At 33.2% G+C, this 19713-nt stretch overlaps 1 protein-coding gene across 8 annotated transcripts in view; it reads left to right on the top strand.

Moving 5' to 3' along the window:
* Positions 1-9569, top strand: part of LOC114329731 (outer dense fiber protein 3) — a 118028-nt gene extending 108459 nt beyond the window's left edge. For all 8 annotated transcript variants that reach the window (XM_028278925.2, XM_028278927.2, XM_028278923.2 and 5 more), the window contains one exon: positions 9104-9569. In XM_028278925.2, the coding sequence (XP_028134726.1) occupies positions 9104-9172 (69 nt within the window). In that variant the 3' untranslated portion in view covers positions 9173-9569. The remainder of the gene's footprint in view (positions 1-9103) is intronic.
* The last annotated feature ends 10144 nt before the right edge of the window (positions 9570-19713 follow it).

Raw genomic sequence — 19713 nt, 5'->3', positions numbered from 1 at the left:
CCTGAAGGTGCCAGAGTCAATGGAATCATCATTAACAATGTAAAATATGCCGACGACACCGTAGTATTAGCGGAAACAGAAGTCCAACTAAAAATATTGATAAACATATTATCAAAAGAAAGTCACAGGCTGAGCTTGGACATTAACTTTTCCAAAACCAAAATCAAGGTATTCCATAAGAACGCCCATGAACAAATTACACTTAACATACAAATAAATGGTATCAACCTTCAGAGTTCCCAAAGCTTCATATACCTGGGTAGAGAGCTAAATAGTCAGCTAGACCACTCAAAAGAAATTAGAAGACGCATTGAGTTGGCAACGTCTGGTTTCATGAACATGCGTAAAATGCTCTATAACCCCAAGCTATCAGTCACAATAAGATTGAAAACACTAAAGTGTTATGCGTGGTCTCTCTTACTATATGGCTGTGAAACCTGGACATTAAAATACTATGCCGTCAACAAATTGAATTCATTCGAAATGTGGATGTACCGCGTAATGCTAAGAATAAGCTGGACCAGCACAACTACGAATGAAGAAGTACCGGAAATAATGAACACACGACATCCTCATCTGGTCAATACAATCAAAATTAGAAAGACGTCATATCTAGGACATATAATGCGCCATAGGGAGCATATAAAGTAGCTCCAGGTAATATTAGAAGGCAAAATCGAAGGTAAACGGGATATAGGAAGAAAGAACAAATCCTGGCTCCCTAACATCAGAGATTGGATCCACACAACTTGTTGCATTCGATTGGAGCAAGATTCAGGAAAGTAGGTATGTGAATAAAATTTATGGAGGTAAAATTAAAATTGCATTTTGTGCAGAAGGAAAAATCATCTCCAAAGTGCATAGAAAATGAAAAATTTGCAACTCGGAAAATATCGGCAGAAATGAGTTCAATTTTGTGTGCTCGTGTGCTTTTGGGTTCTTTTATTGTCTCACTCAGTTGGCGGAAATAAATCGGTATAGGATGTATCTCATGGCTATTTCCAAAAATAAGGTGTCGATGTAAAAAGATGATATTTTACAAGTTCAGACTTCGTAACACGGAGGAGGTGTTTTAAATGTAACATACAGGAGATGGAAGCTCAAAAAAAATTCCTAATATCCACTGAAGATGAAACAGCTTCCTGGTCCACCAAATGTCATGAATTAAATTTTTTGCAGATGCAAAAAAGATTGTGGTAACCCATGGATGTCACACGTGGATGTAGAAAGAATGGCTTATTTGGTAATTAAGAATGTAAAAATTTTTTCCAATTTCATGAATCGGGAAAAATTTGAAGAAAATTAATTATCGGATAGAGAAGATGGGGAAGAAATAAATTTGAATGATACGATTATTTGTTAACCATCTTTATTTCCTCGAGAACCATCGTCGTAGTTATATTCGTGGTCAGCGATCTCGAAAATCCCCGAGAACTGTCGATGTTTTCCGAGTTGCAAATTTTTTATTTTCTATGCACTTGGGAGACGCTTTTTCCTTTTGTATAAAATGCAAATTTCATTTTACCACCATGAATTTTGTTTACAAAATTTCCTGAGGCTTTCACCAATCGAATACAAAAATTTGTACAGCGATTCATCTGGCTGCAGAAAATTGTTAGGTTTAGTGTTTTATTTCTTCTTCTTCTTCTTCTTAGCGCAGCCGAGACTCGTTAGTTTCTGGCACTTGGTTATAAGGCTTTTGTACCATACCATGTTTTTCCCTTAAACTCTAATAAGTACTGTGGTGTCAACGAAGGCCAACAGTTTTCTTATTGGTAGCTTTAGGATCTCTTCTGATTCAGTTGACCAGTGAATTCCTGTCTTGTGAATCACTTAGCACACTGCATTGGTAGTCTGTTCTTCAATTTCGCACTTTCTGCACCATGGCTCATTCACCTTACCTAGTTTGTAGTGCTTCATTTCCTCGCTTATCTGCGAAACCTCAGATATAAAATTTTAACAATCGGGTACAAAGTATGTCAAAAAATATGAATTTCCCCGAGATTAAAGTACCTGTAGGTATATTTCACAATATCGAAAATTGTTATTATGAAACGTGGTTTGGAATTAAAAAGTATGTTTTGATATGCAATTACATCCTAATCATTATCAATCCTATGAAAGAGCCTCGACCTTCCCAAATCTATTACGCCAGTCAGTCCTATCATTGATAACCGTTGCCAGTTTGGTGCGCCTATTTTTCTCCCAACCTCATCTACACCATCCTTTCATCTGTGTATTGACCTACCCCTATTTTTACTTCCCACATGTTGTGATATAAAGATTCTTTTAGGATGGTTGTTCTGCTGTAATCTTGCTAGCCGTCTTGTCCATCTTAGTCTTCCTATTCTTATAAGAGATAATACGTCTTTACCACCAAATATATGTTCATCTCTGTGGTATACCTCGTAGTTGTACCTCCTCCTCCAAACACCATTTTCACAGATGTCACCGAATATTCCTCTCAGGATCCTTCGTTCAAATATAAGCAGAAGGTTTTCATCTACCTTGGACATGGTCTATGTCTCCGAACCATATGTCAACACTGGTTGTATAAGGGTTTTGTATATGGTTATTTTTGTTTTTTTGGCTTAAGTTTCTGCTTCTCATATGTCTACTCAGTCCAAAATAGCATTTGTTTGCTAGGATTATCCTTCGCTTTATTTCTTCCGTCATGACGTTCTCCTTGGTGATCAGGGAGCCTAAGTATGTGCATTTTTCCACCACTTCAAAGGTAGAGTTATCAACCGTGAATTGGTGACCGATGTTTCTGGCTCTATTGTTGGGTGTCGATGCCATAATCTTAGTTTTCTTCTCGTTTACTTACAGGCCCATATTTTTTGAGGCATTTGAGAAGGTGGTATACATTTGTTCTAGCTTGCGTGTTGTGCGAGCAACTAGGTCCACGTTATCTGCAATTACATCCTAATTGATTTTTTTTTAAATTATGGATACTCAACATTATTTTTATTTGTACAAATATCTATGAACTATTTTATCATTAATTTTACGAAATAAAGTTATTCTTTATAAAAAGCTCTTCATGGTCTAAAATCTTAAATGAAATTATCGGATATCAAGTTTTATTACTGTTATACGAGGTATGTCAAAAACATGAATTTCGCTCAAGAGTAAAGTACCTTTATATTTTACAATATCGAAAATTGCGATTATGAAAAGGTATCTGGAATTAAAAAGTATGTTTTAGTATGCAATTGTATTCGCGACGCGCTTTAATAAGACGAGGGTAAATAGATATTACCGGCTTTTATATCACTTCCGGTTAGCATATTTACAAATGCTCCTATACTACGGCACCAGAGTGCCGAAATCGGTTAGCCTTTGAAATACACTATTACGCTACAAACCCTCATTGATTTCGGCACCTATTAAATTATGAGACTTCTATTAAATTTTGGTGTCTAAGTTTTTATTGCAATTAATATTATTGTAAGTATTGTGTATTTCAATTTATTGTATTCAAATAGAAATGTCGAAACTGCAATAAACCTAGCATACTTAAGAATGTGTCTTTTTGACCATAACCCGAGAAAGAAATAAAACAAAAATTAAAATAAAACGCCAATGAATAATTATTAGAAATTACCAAAACAGGTCGATTTTTGATTTAATTTATGATTTTTTGGCATATATTATATGATACTAGTGACGTCATCCGTCTGGACGTGATGACGTTTCTGATGGTTTTTTCAATAAGAATAGAGATCGTGTGATAGCTCATTTGAAAGGAAATTCAATTCTCTATTCAGAAATATAAACATTAACATAATTTTTTATATAGGGTATTCAAAAACAATTTTTTAATTAAATTGATTGACACAAAAAGAAGACTTTGCGTAGTTTATTTAATTCAAAATACATTCTACTGCTGTCAGAAAACAGCAATAAAATGTTTATTTCAAATATAAACATTACTTTTTGCTTAAATTCAATGTTTAAGGTGCCACCCACCTGCCTCTTGACAGTTTGAACATTTAATTTAAGCGAAAAGCAATATTCATTTGCCAAATAAAAACTTTTATTTCTGTTTTATGACATCAGTAAAATGTATTTTTAATTAAATAAATTGTAGTCCTGTCGCCAGGGGGGTACAACGGCCTCCTTAATTAAGACGGACCTACCCAAGTTTATTTTATGTATTTTGACCCGTAGAACACGAATTTTTTGGGTAACAATTGATCCGGATGTCGATAAGTTTGTTATAAACAAAGAACTTGAGGAATTACATAACAGCGATTTTTTGCAAAACAAAACATATTTTTGTATTTTTTGGGTGATTCTCAGCAAAAAATGGTTTTACAAGTTTTTTCGTAGGAGGCATAGTTTTAGAGATAAACGCGGTTGAACTTTCAAAAAATCGAAAAAGTGCAATTTTTGAACCCGAATAACTTTTGATTAAAAAATAAAATAGCAATTCTGCTTACTGTATTTGAAAGTTAAAGTCAAATTCTATCGGTTTTGATTATCTGCCTTGCTAAAAATTAAGTTTTTATTTGTTAAACAAAGCCATAAACACATAGTGTTTCCCGTGCCAATGCATGCGTTTTAATGTACGTAATCTACGTAGAAATTGTCTATATGCGCCTACTCGTTTGATTTCAAATGGGAAATGCATTGAAAACATTATTCAATCACTATGTGTTTATAGCTTTGTTTAGCAATAAAAAAATTAATTTTTAGCAATGAAAGTAATCAAAACCGATAGAATTTGACTTGAACTTTCAAATGCAGTAAGCATAATTGCTATTTTATTTTTCAATCAAAAGTTATTCGGGTTCAAAAATTGCAATTTTTCGATTTTTTGTAAGTTCAACCGCGTTTATGTCGAAAACTATGCATCCTACGAAAAAACTTATAAAAACATTTTTTGCTTAGAATGACCCAAAAAGTACAAAACAATGTTTTGTTTTACGAAAAAACGCTGTTATGTGATTCCTCAAGTTCTTTGTTTATAACAATCATCTTATCGACATCCGGATCGACTGTTACCCAAAAAATTCGTGTTCTACGGGTCAAAATACATAAAAAAACTTGGGTAAGTCCATCTGAATTAAGGGGGCCGTTGTTCCCCCACTGGCGACAAGACTATTACGCACATTTGCCTTTTTTGTCAATTAATTTAATATGAAATAAATATGAAAACCTTGTATAAATAATTATGTTAATGTTTATATTATTTAATAGAGAATTAAATTGCCTTTTAAACGAGCTAGTACACGACCCCTATTCTTCTTTAAATCCTTTAAAAAATCATTGATTACCTCATCACGTCCAGTCGGATGACGTCACTAGTATGATATATATGGCAAATATCATAAATTAAAATCAAAAGTCGACCTGTTTTGGTAATTTCTAATAATGTTGTTTATTTAGTTAATAATGAATTTATGCGATACTTTATGGACGCTCTGTATACGAGTAATTATATCTGTACCTATAAATAAATAAAAATAAAAAATATTTATTTCTTTTTTATTTAATGGCTTTTTTATAATTTTTGTTCTATTTGTTTCTCGGATTAGGGTCAAAAAACACATTCTTAAATATGCTAGGTTTATTGCAGTTTAGACATTTCTATTAAGAATTTCGACATTTCTATAAAAAAAAAAATAATAAAGCAACAAAATGTACCTATGTATCTATAAAAATAATATTGTCAGTAGTAGTTATGTTACAAAATAAGAAATTTATGACTATGAATCTGCAATCAATCACAAACAAGTCTGGCTAATTGGCTCTGCCAAAGACATTTTTCAGAAAAAAAGGCATTGAAATATAAATATACAATGCTTACAATAATATTAATTGCAATAAAAACTTAGACCCCCAAAATTTAATAGAAGTCTGATAATTTAATAGGTGCCGGAATCAATGAGGGTTTGTAGCGTAATCGTGTATTTCAAAGGCTAACCGATTTCGGCACTTTGGTGCCGTAGTATAGGAGCATTTGTAAATATGCTTCCGGTTAAAAAGGTGTAATCGGAAGTGCCACATTATAGTCGCAGAAATAATTAATATCAATAATCGCGTATTGAAAAGTCGAGCTCGAATATTTAGTTCCGGTTTTGATGTCATTTACGGTTAAAAATTTATGACACAAAAATTAGTCAAAATTAGTGAAATCGTATATCAATGGATGCAAAGTTACACGAATAGTTGCACGAATATCGACTTTCAGTTCTACTTCCAGTCACGTTGGTTGACAAATTAGAAGTTACTAAGTCCAATTGCTTGTATTATTCTTTTTTATATATCGTCGTCAACACAAGAAAAACTCGTAACTTCATTTTGCTAAATTTTTCAGAAAAGGCTAAAAACAGTAACATGAAGAACATGTAACTCCAACATGGGTTCATAAAATAAAATATGGAAAACCATGTAACTCCAGCTGTAGTTTAAATCAACAAAAATCCCTTTATTTTTAAATCGTCCTAAAAACATTTATTACCCAAAGCAACTTACTTTATCTTATTTCCTTAGGCAAGCCGCACACCAAAGAAACATGAAATGAAAAACATGAAACATGAAACGTGAAACATGTTTCATGACAATAAAACACTGCTAAACAAATCTCAAAGTCCGCCTACCAATGAAACGAGTGTGATTCATGCTCATGACACATTTTTATTTTCGAAGCGTTTCATAAATTGCCGGACGTATATTTGTTTAGCAGTGTTTTATTTCCATGAAACGTAATTTACGTTTCATGTTTCTTTGGTGCCTTAGGCAGGCCGCACATCAAAGAAACATGAAACGTAAATTACGTTTCATGGAAATAAACCACTGCTAAACAAAGAGACGTCCGGCGATTTATGAAACTCTCCGAAAATAAAAATGTGTCATGAGCATGAATCACACTCGTTTCATTGCTAGGCGGACTTTGAGATTTGTTTAACAGTGTTTTCTTTTCATGAAACATGTTTTTCGTTTCATGTTTCATGTTTTTCGTTTCATGTTTCTTTGGTGTGCGGCTTGCCTTACAGATGTAAAATTAGAACTTAAAAACCTCTATTTCACTCCAAAAAAACAAATCAAATCAACGGCAATAATCACTTAACTGACTTACAGAAAATGCGCGGGAGTTGCGTGTTTTACTAACATTACCAGAGAACGGCAGTTCTCGCCAGTGGCGCACACCTACACCCCCTACACGCGACACTATATATACACGAAATTTTCGATTTTCTAAATCAGACTGAATTGAAAATTGGGCCAACTCCCATCTTAAAGTTCAGGAAAAGACTCACCCATTCATACTATGTCAACCATCCATTTTGGTCCAAGGGTGTGTATTTTACGGCCCTTCCTATTTAGGGTCTGTTTGACGTTCTCGTCCCCAAAACTCCCAAACACTTCAACAATTTAACTCCGACCTTTACGGCTTCTAATAGAAGCGATCATTACCTTTCCAACGCATGTCTAATTTTGAAAATCGGTTATACCGTTCAAAAGTTACCGAGCTCAGAAATATGAGTCAATTTTTATTTAAAAAAGGGAAAATATTTGTGGATATGTATGTATGTATGTGTGTGGAAAAGTTAAACCGATCTGAATTTTTTTCCATGTTTAAAGAGGGGGTGAGTGCCGATTCAGAACCGGTGTAGTTTGTGGGTTTTGACTACCCATAAGCCAGCTATAGGACTTGGTATGTACAATACGGCATATTTTTTGGCGGTATATATCTTCGGTTCAAGAAGAGACAGGAGAACAGTAAATTCACCAAATCAATAGCGTTGAGTTAAGCTTTAAAATGTTGTCTAAGCTGTCAGGATAAGACATACAGACGGTTCAGTATAGCCGAAAAACTGAAAAACTAAACTTTGAAAATTTTGCTTTTTCGACAATTACTCAAAATTTCAACCTACGAATTACGCCAATAACTGAGCGTTTGTAGAAGGACTCTAGACAAATCTAACGGTGTATACCTTATATCCGGGAAAATTCGATTTTTTAAGTTATAGGCTTCATAAATATGATCAAATCTATTTCTTATGAAAAAACGGTTGTTTAAGCTTAAGAATTCCTGTAATAGCTTCAGTTATCATACTTAACCTTAGATGCATAAGATACTACTTACCAATACGTTTCAAACCCATGTTTAGTGAACAAAATCGGTTAAGCCGTTTAGAAGTTATTAAGCTACAAATGTATAATCCAATTAACGATTATTCCCTAAATGGTTTATGTAGTTGTAGTGGTTACGACGCTAATTTGATCTGGTAACGAGCAATCCGAGTTCATTTACCGGCCTTCCCAATATCTTTTCAATATATTTCGAATAGAAAAAAAATCTAGTGTACATTCGGTGGACACTAGACCATTTGGGAGATAATGCGACAAAGGCGACCATTTATAAAGCTTAACGTGTAATCGAGAAACATTGCATTCAACTTTATACATTTAGTTTATAAATAACATTGAAAAACTCCTAATACAAGAATAAAAAACCGCCAAACGCCGTAAAAATGAGTGGCGCATACAATATTCCAGCTACTAAAGATCTGATATGAATATTACGTGGCGCGAAAATGTATTTTTATTTTGACGCAAAACAAAATTCCAGTTTTATTTTAAACTATTTTTTCATAATATTCGCTAAATTTGAAGTAATCGCGCCACAAAAGAGTTCCAAAATTCAAATTGTATCAAAGTTACTCTTTTGTGGCGCATTTTACTTCAAATTGGGCAAATATGAAAAAATCTTTTAAAATAAAACTAGAATTTTGTTTTGCATCAAAATGAAAATACATTTTCGCGCCACGTAATATTCATATCAGATCTTTTGTAGCTGGAATATTGTATGCGTCACTCATTTTTACGGCGTTTAACGTTTTTTTTTTCTTGTAATTTTTTAAAAGATACCTGCTTTTCTAGTATACATTTTAAAATTAGAAATCTTGAAATTTAAATGACGTATTATTTGTCGGATAGCTAGAATAGGCGATTGGCTAATGGATGGCAGTAAAATCTCATTTTAAGTAAAAATTGGAGTTACGCATTTTTCTGGTGTCGACGACGATACTTATATGAATATTAAAATGTTAATGTTTAACGATTATTTTAATATTTTTGTATATTTCAGGTTACTTTAGATGCTCCGCCAGCACATAGTTTTGGAATAAGACATTCCCCATTCTCTGAACACTATTGATCAACACCGTCAAACCGAAAACACCGACCGACTGTGTAACTTCCATCCGAAGGACACAGAAATCATCAAAGAACAACTATATCGGTTCTTAAAATATTATAAACTTATTGAAAGCGTTTGAACGGGTTTAGAATCTTTTAAAAACTGTCTCAAGAGTAGCATTTATATACCTCAACGTGAATATTATTTAAATTAAATATTTTAGGTTTATTACTGCAGGATTTGCTTTTTTTCTAATACGTTGCTATTAATACATGCTTTGAAAAGTTTTGAGATGGTGAATTTTAAATGTACAAGCTTGTTTGCCACTTAAATGCTATTTTTGATAGTCTCATACCTGTCACTTTTTCGAAAAAGTAACATTTTTATCATTTTTTAAATAAAATATTTAAAATTTTTCCTGTGTTCTGATTATTCCCCATTTAACCCATTAATGCCCAAAATTAAAATTTTATCAAAATGAAAACAAAACTTCAGAATGAAATAAAGATAAATTGTTTTTAATAGCAATGTGTAAAATTTACTTTTTTTTTCTTTGTAACTGTTTTTTTTTTGACGTATGATATATCATACGCTGGGCAACGAAGGAAACAAAATATCATAAGGCATTAATTTATTTAAAAGTTTTTACAACTTGTGATATTTAACGAAACATTGCTCGGGATGAAGTCCTACATTACATTTAATGCACCGATATTAGGTGCACTTGCCACATTTGCCACACCTTCATTGTTTTTCAATATAATCCACCAAATGACCCATATTATCCAAGCGAATTTCCTCACCAACATGTTTTGAGGAGTTTTGACGTACACCACGTAGCGTTGGAATATATGATCTGAAGCTGTCAGCAGAGCCTCCACAATTCTCTGGCAAAATTCTAATAAATAAATTGCCTTATTTTGCGGTAAAGAAGCCATATGTTCAGTATTGCCCTATTCAAACAAAATCTGAATGTCGCCCAATATATTTTTTATATTAAATGCAAATACTATACAAATATCTTAACTTATCGAATAAATCTACACCACCCATTCCCTTGTTATATATTTGCACAACGTTTGGTTGAGGAACCACCATCTGCTTCTGGACCATTACATCGGTTACAGCTTCCTACAGTAAATACATATTTCTGAAATTGAAATATTAGTTGCCATAGTAACTTCATTATTACTTATCATTCCAGGCAATAAAAGTGAGCTATTGTTTTTCGGTATATAAAGCATGAAAAGTTCCACGAATTTTTTTATCTCTTTGATTGGGGTTCTTCCAATCCTGTCTTACCTAATTTTGCCGGTACATACAATGAATCTCTTGATCCCTCAAACTTGTCAGTAAAAGTAAAGATGTAAAAAAATTAAAAAATACCTATGTAGATAACAGATTCCTGTGGTATAATAAAAAGCCTACGCAGCTTTTCTGAGAAGAAACTTTATAACGAGTTACCCTGTAGTTTATCTCCACTTTGAGTATAGGGATGAAATTGTGCAAGGTAACCTTTACTGGTTGCAATACACCGGAATTTATGTCCATAATGGATGGGTTTTCCCCGAGTAGACCGCTGCGTTAAATTATGTCCATAATACGGCTCTTCTACTGAACAATTTCCAGTCACTACTGGAGGTAATAACGAAAACTTTAATTTAGATTTTCGTTGTTTGGACAATGCAAAGTGAGTTGAACTTCGTTACACTGGTAAATTTTCTGTTCCAAAGTATCGTCACCTATAACATTAATTTCTACATTACATTCTACATTCTACATTAAACTACATTTTCAACAATTCAACACATCCTTGGGATTGTTAGGATCATACTTTTTCGTCATTTTTTTCTAAAATCGAAACAATGTTGATTAGTTACCACGAGTGCCTAGCGTATTATACATCATACGCAAAAATCAATAATCTTCAAAATACACACCGGTATAAATTTCAACAAGGTTTATATCACTATTCGATATTTAGAAGCCTTATTAGTTGAGTACTACAAAAGTTTTCTCAAAATAAGTCGAAAAAGTCATACAAACTCATTTGACATGCAACTGGTGCACTATAATGTAACCTAAGAAAGCTTAGCACAAATCTAATCACGCTTTACTGCCAAACGATAATAAATTTTTAATAATACGATAAACAGTTACCTTCTAACATCTACTCTGTGCCGTATATTAGGACAACAACTATTGTTTACTTTTTTTTCTGATAATTAGATGGCGAAATATGTAGCAGTGTCTTGCGTATTACATAAAATACGGTGGGCATTAATGGGTTAAAAGATATTGCACATATCACTTCTGAAATTATTTTGGAGAAAGGACTCCGCAACACTCCTTATAGTCTAAGAGCTAGAGCCGAAAACTCATCGTCATAAGTAATATGGAGTTTGGCATGTGAAATGTGTCTATTTTATATTGATAATTATGACCTCTTTCAGGCTGACACCTCAGTGGATACAGGAAGTAGCAATAAGGGATGAAAGGGGAAAGTTAGTGTAGTCTTTAAAGGTTTTCACCTCCTATTTTGTTAAACCTCCATCGATTTGCATGAAAATTGGTAACTAGTTAGAACATACCTCAGGAAATAAAAATGATTTGGTGCCAACTTGCACTTTTACCCTGGGGATGGATACCACCCCCTCTCGGGGGTGAAAACGATTTTATTAAAAATAACTCCACAAATCGATAAAGGGACAAATTATAAGTAAGATTTGTTATATCATGTTATTAAAATAAATCAATACTTTTTGAGTTATTAAAGATCAAAGATTTGTCTGTTTAAGAGCACATGCGTGAAGTTACGGATGATAAAAAGAACATATTAATTAATTGTATGTTACTAAAATATTATTTTTATATTATTTCGATATTATAAATTTACCAAAAGTGTATTCGAATATGTTAAATGTACCCATTATTGGACACCCCCAGTTTCTGGACATATTTAGTATATAATAAAAAAAAATTCAATTAAACATCGAAATAATATAAAAATAATATTTTACTACCATACAATTAATTAACATGTTCTTTTTATCATCCATAACTTCACGCATATGCTCTTAAATAGACAAATATTTGATCTTTAATAACTCAAAACATATTGATTTATTTTAATAACATGATATAACAAATTTTACTTAAAACTTTTCCCTCTATCGATTTGTGGTGTTATTTTTAATAAAATAGTTTTCACCCGCGGGAAGGGGTGGTATTCACCACCAGGGTAAAAGTGCAAGTGGCACCAAATCAGTTTTGTTTCTTGAGGTATGCTCTAACTAGTCACCAATTTTCATGCAAATCGATAGAGGTTTAACAAAATAGGAGGTGAAAACCTTTAATCACTGCACTAACTTTCCCCTTTCATCCCTTATTGCTACTTCCTGTATCCACTGAGTTGTCAGCCTGAAAGGGTTCATAATTGTCAATATTCAATGGACACATTTTACAGGAGAAACTCCATATTATTTATGACGATGATTTTTCGGCTCTAGCTCTCCGTCTATTATGGAAAAGTGGCCCCGATCAAATTTAACGAAAGTTCGGCCAATGATATAGTTCTCAGTGCGTAGATTATTAAAAAAATCCATGGGGCCTAAGTCTGAAAATCTATTATTCTGAGACTACAGCCTTATAGTAGAGGATCCGATATAAGGTCGCTTTGCACCGATCTGTTTAATGGATAAAAATTATTTAATATGTAATTTAGCATGTTAACAATTACAAAAAACAAAGGTTGCCGTATCTAATCTTGTTTTAACTATAATTAATTAATAATTAAAAAATTACATTTTTTTATGAATTTTAAAATAAAATTTTCGACCCGGTCAGATATTATTTCAGATTTTTTAAATCATTCTAAACAAAAAAGGTATTTTGTGTTTTTTCTCTAAAGTTGATCGTTTTCGAGTTATAAACAATTTAAAACTGAAAAGAGAACGAAAGATGACAATTTCCAAGGCTCAAAAATATAAGTAAAAAATATCATTTTTGTAATCATCAAGTACATAAATTCAAGTTAAAACCATTTTCTATCAGGTCTCGGTTAGAATTTTAGCCATGTTTTATTCTAAAACATATTTTATTAATTGTTAATGAGGAAGGTTTCTTACGGGGAGGGCATTAACAACTAAAAACAATGTTTCAAAATGAAATAATTCCAAAAGACTTATTAAGAACTTATAGAATAAGGTTTGAACTTGAATTAAGGTACTTCTTAATTTCAAAAATGATATCTTATACTTATGTTTTTGAGCCTTGAAAATCGCCATCTTTCGTTCTTTTTTAAGTTTTAAATGGTTTATAACTAGACAACGATCAACTTTAGAGAAAAATTACAACAGACCTTTTTTGTTTAGAATGACCTAAAAAATCTGAAATGGTATCTGCCCGGGTCGATTTTTTTTTATTTAAAAAAATGTCATTTTTTAATTATTAACTAATTATAGTTAGAACTATTAGAGTTGAAAATGAACTGACTCAGGATATCCAGATTCGTCGTTGGGGTGCGTCAAGGGTGTATTTTATCACCATTGTTATTTAATTTATATAGTGAAGCCATCTCAGAATTAGCGTTGGCCGAAGTCAATGAGGGCCTAATAATAAACGGTAAGCCACTTAATAATATAAGATATGCTGACGATACCGTACTTCTAGCGGGAACACTGGAAGAATTGCAACACCTTGCTCAACAACTAAATATACATTGCAACGATTATGGACTAAAAATAAATTTGAAGAAAACCAAGTTCATGGTATTTACAAAAGCACAAAACAGCAGAGTTAGACTACTACTGGATAATACAGAAATTGAGTAAATATCTTCGTAGAAATACCTTGGAGCATGGATCACAGAAGATGCTGATCAGACAAAAGAAATAAGATGCCGCATTGAAATTGCACGATCCATTTTTAACAGAATGAGGAAACTTTTCTGTAATCGCAATATCAATATAATGCTCCGGATAAGAATGCTTCGTTGTTATATTTTCTCCACCCTTTTGTATGTTGTTGAGGCATGGACACTAAAACAATCCAACATTAAAAACCTGGAAGCATTCGAAATGTGGTGTTATAGACGTATTCTGAAAATATCATGGATAGATCGTAAAACAAACGCACAAGTGCTCGAACAACTAGGAAAACAATGCAAAGTTTTAAATTCCATAAAAATCAGGAAGTTGGAATACTTGGGGCACATCATGAGAAGTGAAAAATACGAACTATTAAGGAATGTAATGCAGAGCAAAATCAAAAGCAGAAGAAGCGTAGGAAGACGTAAAATCTCGTGGCTACGCAATCTCCGTGAATGGTTTGGATGCAGCTCAATTGAACTATTCCGGCGCGTAACCAACAAAATTATAATTGCCAGAATGATTTCCAATCTCCGATAGGAGCGGAACTTTAAGAAGAAGAATTTCGAACAAGATTAGATCGGGCAACCCTTGTTTTTTGTAATTGTTGACATGCTAAATTACATATCCAATATCCATTAAACAGATCGGTGCAAATAGACCTTATATTGTATCTTAGACTATTATGAAATTATTGGATTCAGGTGTTCAGCGTACGTTTAGTGCACTAATTCACAGTCAACTGAACGAAATATTTATTACTGAAAGAAGAGAGACTCATTTTCTTCATACATTGCATATTTCCGTATTGCATATAAATTCGTGGTCAAAAATAGATGCATCTTATTTTAGTCTTCAGAAAACCTCCCAAAAGTCCTCAGAAAACTGAAGAAATAACATAGAAAATGTGCTGCTAGAGCGACAATAATTATCATGTTTTTGCGAACGATTCACCTTATGCAATAGCTGCAGTTTCGCCTTACTGCCAGGAAAGTACTGACGAGCGGCGTATTTGGGGGGGGGGGGGGAGGCAGGGGAAATCCCTCAAAACTGTCCAAAATGAAAATAAATGAAAGTCACTCGTGGGAGTGCCGACAGAAATGAAAACTTCTTATAGTATATTAATTACGAGCTAAATGCTTGTACCCCATCCTAAAAGAAGTGCTATACCTATATCATATACGATATACGCGATGCGTATGCCCTCTGCTATTTGTGTATACATACACATAATTTATATATGTATTAAATTTATTTCAGCAAAGTGATGACGTTCGCAAATTCAATACTTTTTCCCCATCCAAGAAGTGCACAACGTCCCTAAAGAAATTTTCAATTCAAAAATTTATTTCGTCGAAGCGATAACGGTCGCTAATTTACTACTTTTTCCCCATCCAAATAGTGCACAACGTCCCTCAAGAAGTTTACACTTCAAATATTTACTTCGTCGAAGTGATGATGGTCGCTAATTTAATACTTTTTTACATCGAAAAAGTGCATAACGTCCCTAAATAAGTTTCACTTCAAATATTTATTTCGTCGAAGCGATTATGGCCCTAATTCAATACTTTCTCTCCATACAAAAAGTACACAACATTCCTATAAAAGATTTCACTTCAAAAATTTATTTCGTCGAAGCGATGACGGTTCGCTAATATAATATTTTCAGTGCACAACGTCCCTCAAGAAGTTTCCACTTCAAAAATTGATTTCATCGAAGCGATGACGGTCGCTAATTTAATACTTTTTTACATCGAAAAAGTGCACAACGTCCCTAAATAAGTTTCACTTCAAATATTTATTTCGTCGAAGCGATTACGGTCCCTAATTCAATACTTTTCCCCCATCCAAAAAGTGCACAACGTTCCTAAAGAAGTTTTCACTTCAAAAATGTATTTCGTCGAAGCGATGAGGGTCGCTACTTTAATAATTTTCCCCATACAAAAAGTACACAACCTCCCTAAAGAAGTGTTCACTTCAAAAATTTAAATTTATATTTTTCCCCATCCAAAAAGTGCACAACGTCCCTCAAGAAGCTTCCACTTCAAAACTTGATTTCATCGAAGCGATGACGGTCGCTAATTTAATGCTTTTTTCCATCGAAAAAGTGCACAACGTCCCTAAAGAAGTTTCACTTCAAATATTTATTTCGTCGAAGCGATGACGGTCCATAATTAAATACTTTTCCCCCATCCAAAAAGTGTAAAACGTCCCTCAAGAAGTTTTCTCTTTACGTATTTATTTTGCCGAAGCGGTGACGGTCGCGATGACGTTCGTTAATTCAATACTTTTTCCCTATCTAAAAAGTGCACAACGTCCCTAAAGAAATTTTCAGCTCAAAAATTTATTTCGTCGAAACGATGACGGTCGCTAATTTAATACTTTTTTCCCCATCCAAAAAGTGCACAACGATCCTTAAGAAGTTTTTACTTCAAAAATGTATTTCTTCGAAGCAATGACGGTCGCAATGACGGTCGCCAATTTAATACTTGTTCCCATCCAAAAAGTGCACAACGTCCCTAAAGAAGTTTCCACTTCAATACATATACTTACAAAATTTATTTCGTCGAAGAGATGACGGTCGCGATGACGGTCGCGAAATAAATCCTTTTTCCTTATCGAAAAATAGGTTTTACATTTATTTTAAATTTAAATACTTCTATACAATTTATGTATAGGTACACATAATATAGATACGTACAAAATTTATTTCGTCGAAGAGATGACGGTCGGTATGACGGTCGCGAAACAAATCGTTTTTCCCCATCCTAAAATAGGTTTTACATTTATTTTAAATTTAAATACTTCTATACAATTTATATATACATACAAATAATATATAGCATAAGCGATGACGGTCGCAATGACGGTCGCGAATTCAATGCTTTTTCCCCTATTCAAAAATCGCACAACGTCCCTAAAGAAGTTTTCACTTCAAAAAAAAAAAAAAATAAATTGACATACGGATAGTTTAATTTTGCCCGATTTTGCTGTTCAAATTGAGCATAACATGACCTTAGCTTCTTCTTCCTACGGTGCCTATCCGTTCCGGATGTGTATTTCGTAACGAATTCGCGCTCTTTGATTGTGATAATAATCTGTCATTCCTGGCGCTCATTCTACACAGGACCTCTACAGTAATCACACGATCTACCCATGATATTCTTAAAATGCGTCTGTAACACCACATCTTGAAGGGCTTCGCTTTTTCTTAAAGAATCTTCAGAAAGTCTCCAAAACCTCTACTCCTTATAACACCTAAAATACATAGAATCTGTTAATAGAAATTTTGATACCGAGTGGTAAGTCGTGACTTCTGAAAAGATACTTAATCGTTACGAACGATGATCTTGCTTTTCTATGGTTGTTTATTTCAGTTTTAGGCTTTGCTAGATATCAACCCAATGTTAATTATCCTGCTGGGTTGTTATTTATCACGACATAATAATATGATGCATCTAACCGAAATCTGCAAAAGTTATTTACCAGCAATTTTATTGCTGAAATCGAATCTTATGATTCTATAAGTATATTAATAATATAGGTATGCAAAGTCCGGAGATGGTGTCCTACTTTTTTTTATAAACAAAGTGGCGCCCGAAAATCGTGTTTTTTTCAATTTTTGCTCTATAACTCCAAAGATTTTAACTTTACACCAAAAATACCCAAATAAAAATTCACCGTAATTAAATTCTGCATAGGAACGTGTTTTTCCCGATTTATTCGACGCAAATTTTTCCCGGAAAATGCGGATTTTTCCAACAAAATCTTTAATTTTCAAGTAAAATTTTAGATAAGTAATTGTTTATCAATATTTAAATAACTTGGTAATATAAAAGCTCTTTTCGCATAGAATATAATTCCAGAAGCGGACGGAAATTAAATGAATAGTTTAGCAACAATTGAATTGTTAGTTAAAACTTTACGGTCGCTAAAAAGACACTGTACCTATCTAATGTAGTTTACAGAATTGAAATTAGAGTATTTAAACGGCCTCTGTCAGCACCATCTGCGGACTTTGCATACCTATATTATTAATATATAGAATCATAAGATACGATTCCAGCAATAAAATTGGTGGTAAATAACTTTTCCCAAAAATGGCCTATTTACCGATAATCTGCCCAGACTAATAGTCGAAATTGACAAACCCGATTTTTCCATAAAATATTGTAATTAATATTTCGCGTTTACTGACTACGATGTACTTTATTTATTTTTTTCGTATTCAGATCAAGTTCATGCTGTCTACTTATATATGATATGAGAGACATTATTTTTTGCAAACCATCTAAGCTATTTGCAAAAACTACTGCTTTCTAATGTTTTTAGACACACTCGTTACACACATTAGACACTTTATTCTGCATGCGTAAAACGTGAGATTTCTTATGCTGCTCTAGCAGCACTTGTTGTGGTTGTTCTAGCAGAACATTTGCCTTGGGGGTAGGGACTTCCAATAAAACACCAGACAAAAAAGACATAAAATAGATAAACACAGACTACATAAAAGACATAGATAATAAATTGTAATAGTTTCCCTTAATTTTTTAAGTATGAGTATATTTGATGGAATTTGTCTGTCTCTAGTTTAAGTTTAATGTTAGCTAACGTATTTTTTGTTTCAACAATTTTTTCTTTAATTCTGGACCGTGTTACAGGGGGAATTCCTCTATTCCTCCGTAGATTCGCCACTGTTCAGTAGTTTTCTAAAGATAACGCGGAACTACAGCTATGCAGATATTGGATAAGTGTAAAGCATTCATGAAAACATGATAATTCTTATATCATCTAAGGACGTTTAGGAGGTTTTCTGAAGAATAAAATACATCAATTTTTGACCACGAATGCATATGCAACACGGAAATATGCATGAGGAGAATGAGTCTCTCTTTTTTCAATGATAAATATTTTCGTTTACTTGACCGTGAATTAGTGAACTTAACGTAAACTGAGCACCTGAATCTAATAACTTCAGAAGGCTGTATCTTTAAAATAATGGTTTTTCAGACCTAGGTCTAAATAGAGATAGAGAATTATCATTGGCCGAATTCTCGTTAAATTTGACCGGGACAACTTTCCCATAAGGAGTATTGCGGAGTCCCTTAGTTTATTTATCTTCTTTTCTCCATACCATCTCCATTACTGGATACTGAATGTTGGTATATCGGATATTATAATTTTATTCAACCCAGCTCTGAAGAGGGACGATGAACATTGTTTAAACCACTCGCGTAGGTTACGAAGCCATGATGTTGTTCTTCAAATGGGACCCTTATGTCCAAATATGTTGCTCTGAATAAGAAGATGGATGCCTTCATATCGTTCTGGGTGTAGCATGACATGACAAAATACTCAAATTTTCACATGTTTACGATTTTTAACACAGTGTTGTTTTCTTTTGCGTTGTAATACCTCTTCATTTCTTTGTCACTCTATTCGATATGTCTTTGGCGTCTGCCAGTTCAGCAAACTATAGGTATCTTATTGTTCAGTGTTTCATGTAATTATTTTTCAAATAACATTTAGTTTTACCAAATATGTAGTATCTACCTGTAAAAGATCAGTTAGTGATGAAATATATGAGGAAATGAAATAAATGTTATAAGTGAAGTCTAACAGTGTCATAGAGTTTAAAGTTTAAGAGAAAAAGGATCGAAAGAAGAGAATTTGTATTTAAACAAAATATAA

Source organism: Diabrotica virgifera, chromosome 1 (genome assembly GCF_917563875.1).
Source record: "Diabrotica virgifera virgifera chromosome 1, PGI_DIABVI_V3a".
Classification (NCBI taxonomy): Eukaryota; Metazoa; Arthropoda; class Insecta; order Coleoptera; family Chrysomelidae; genus Diabrotica; species Diabrotica virgifera.
The sequence above is the reverse complement of the archived record's forward strand: the minus strand, read 5'-3'. Positions and strand labels throughout refer to the sequence as shown.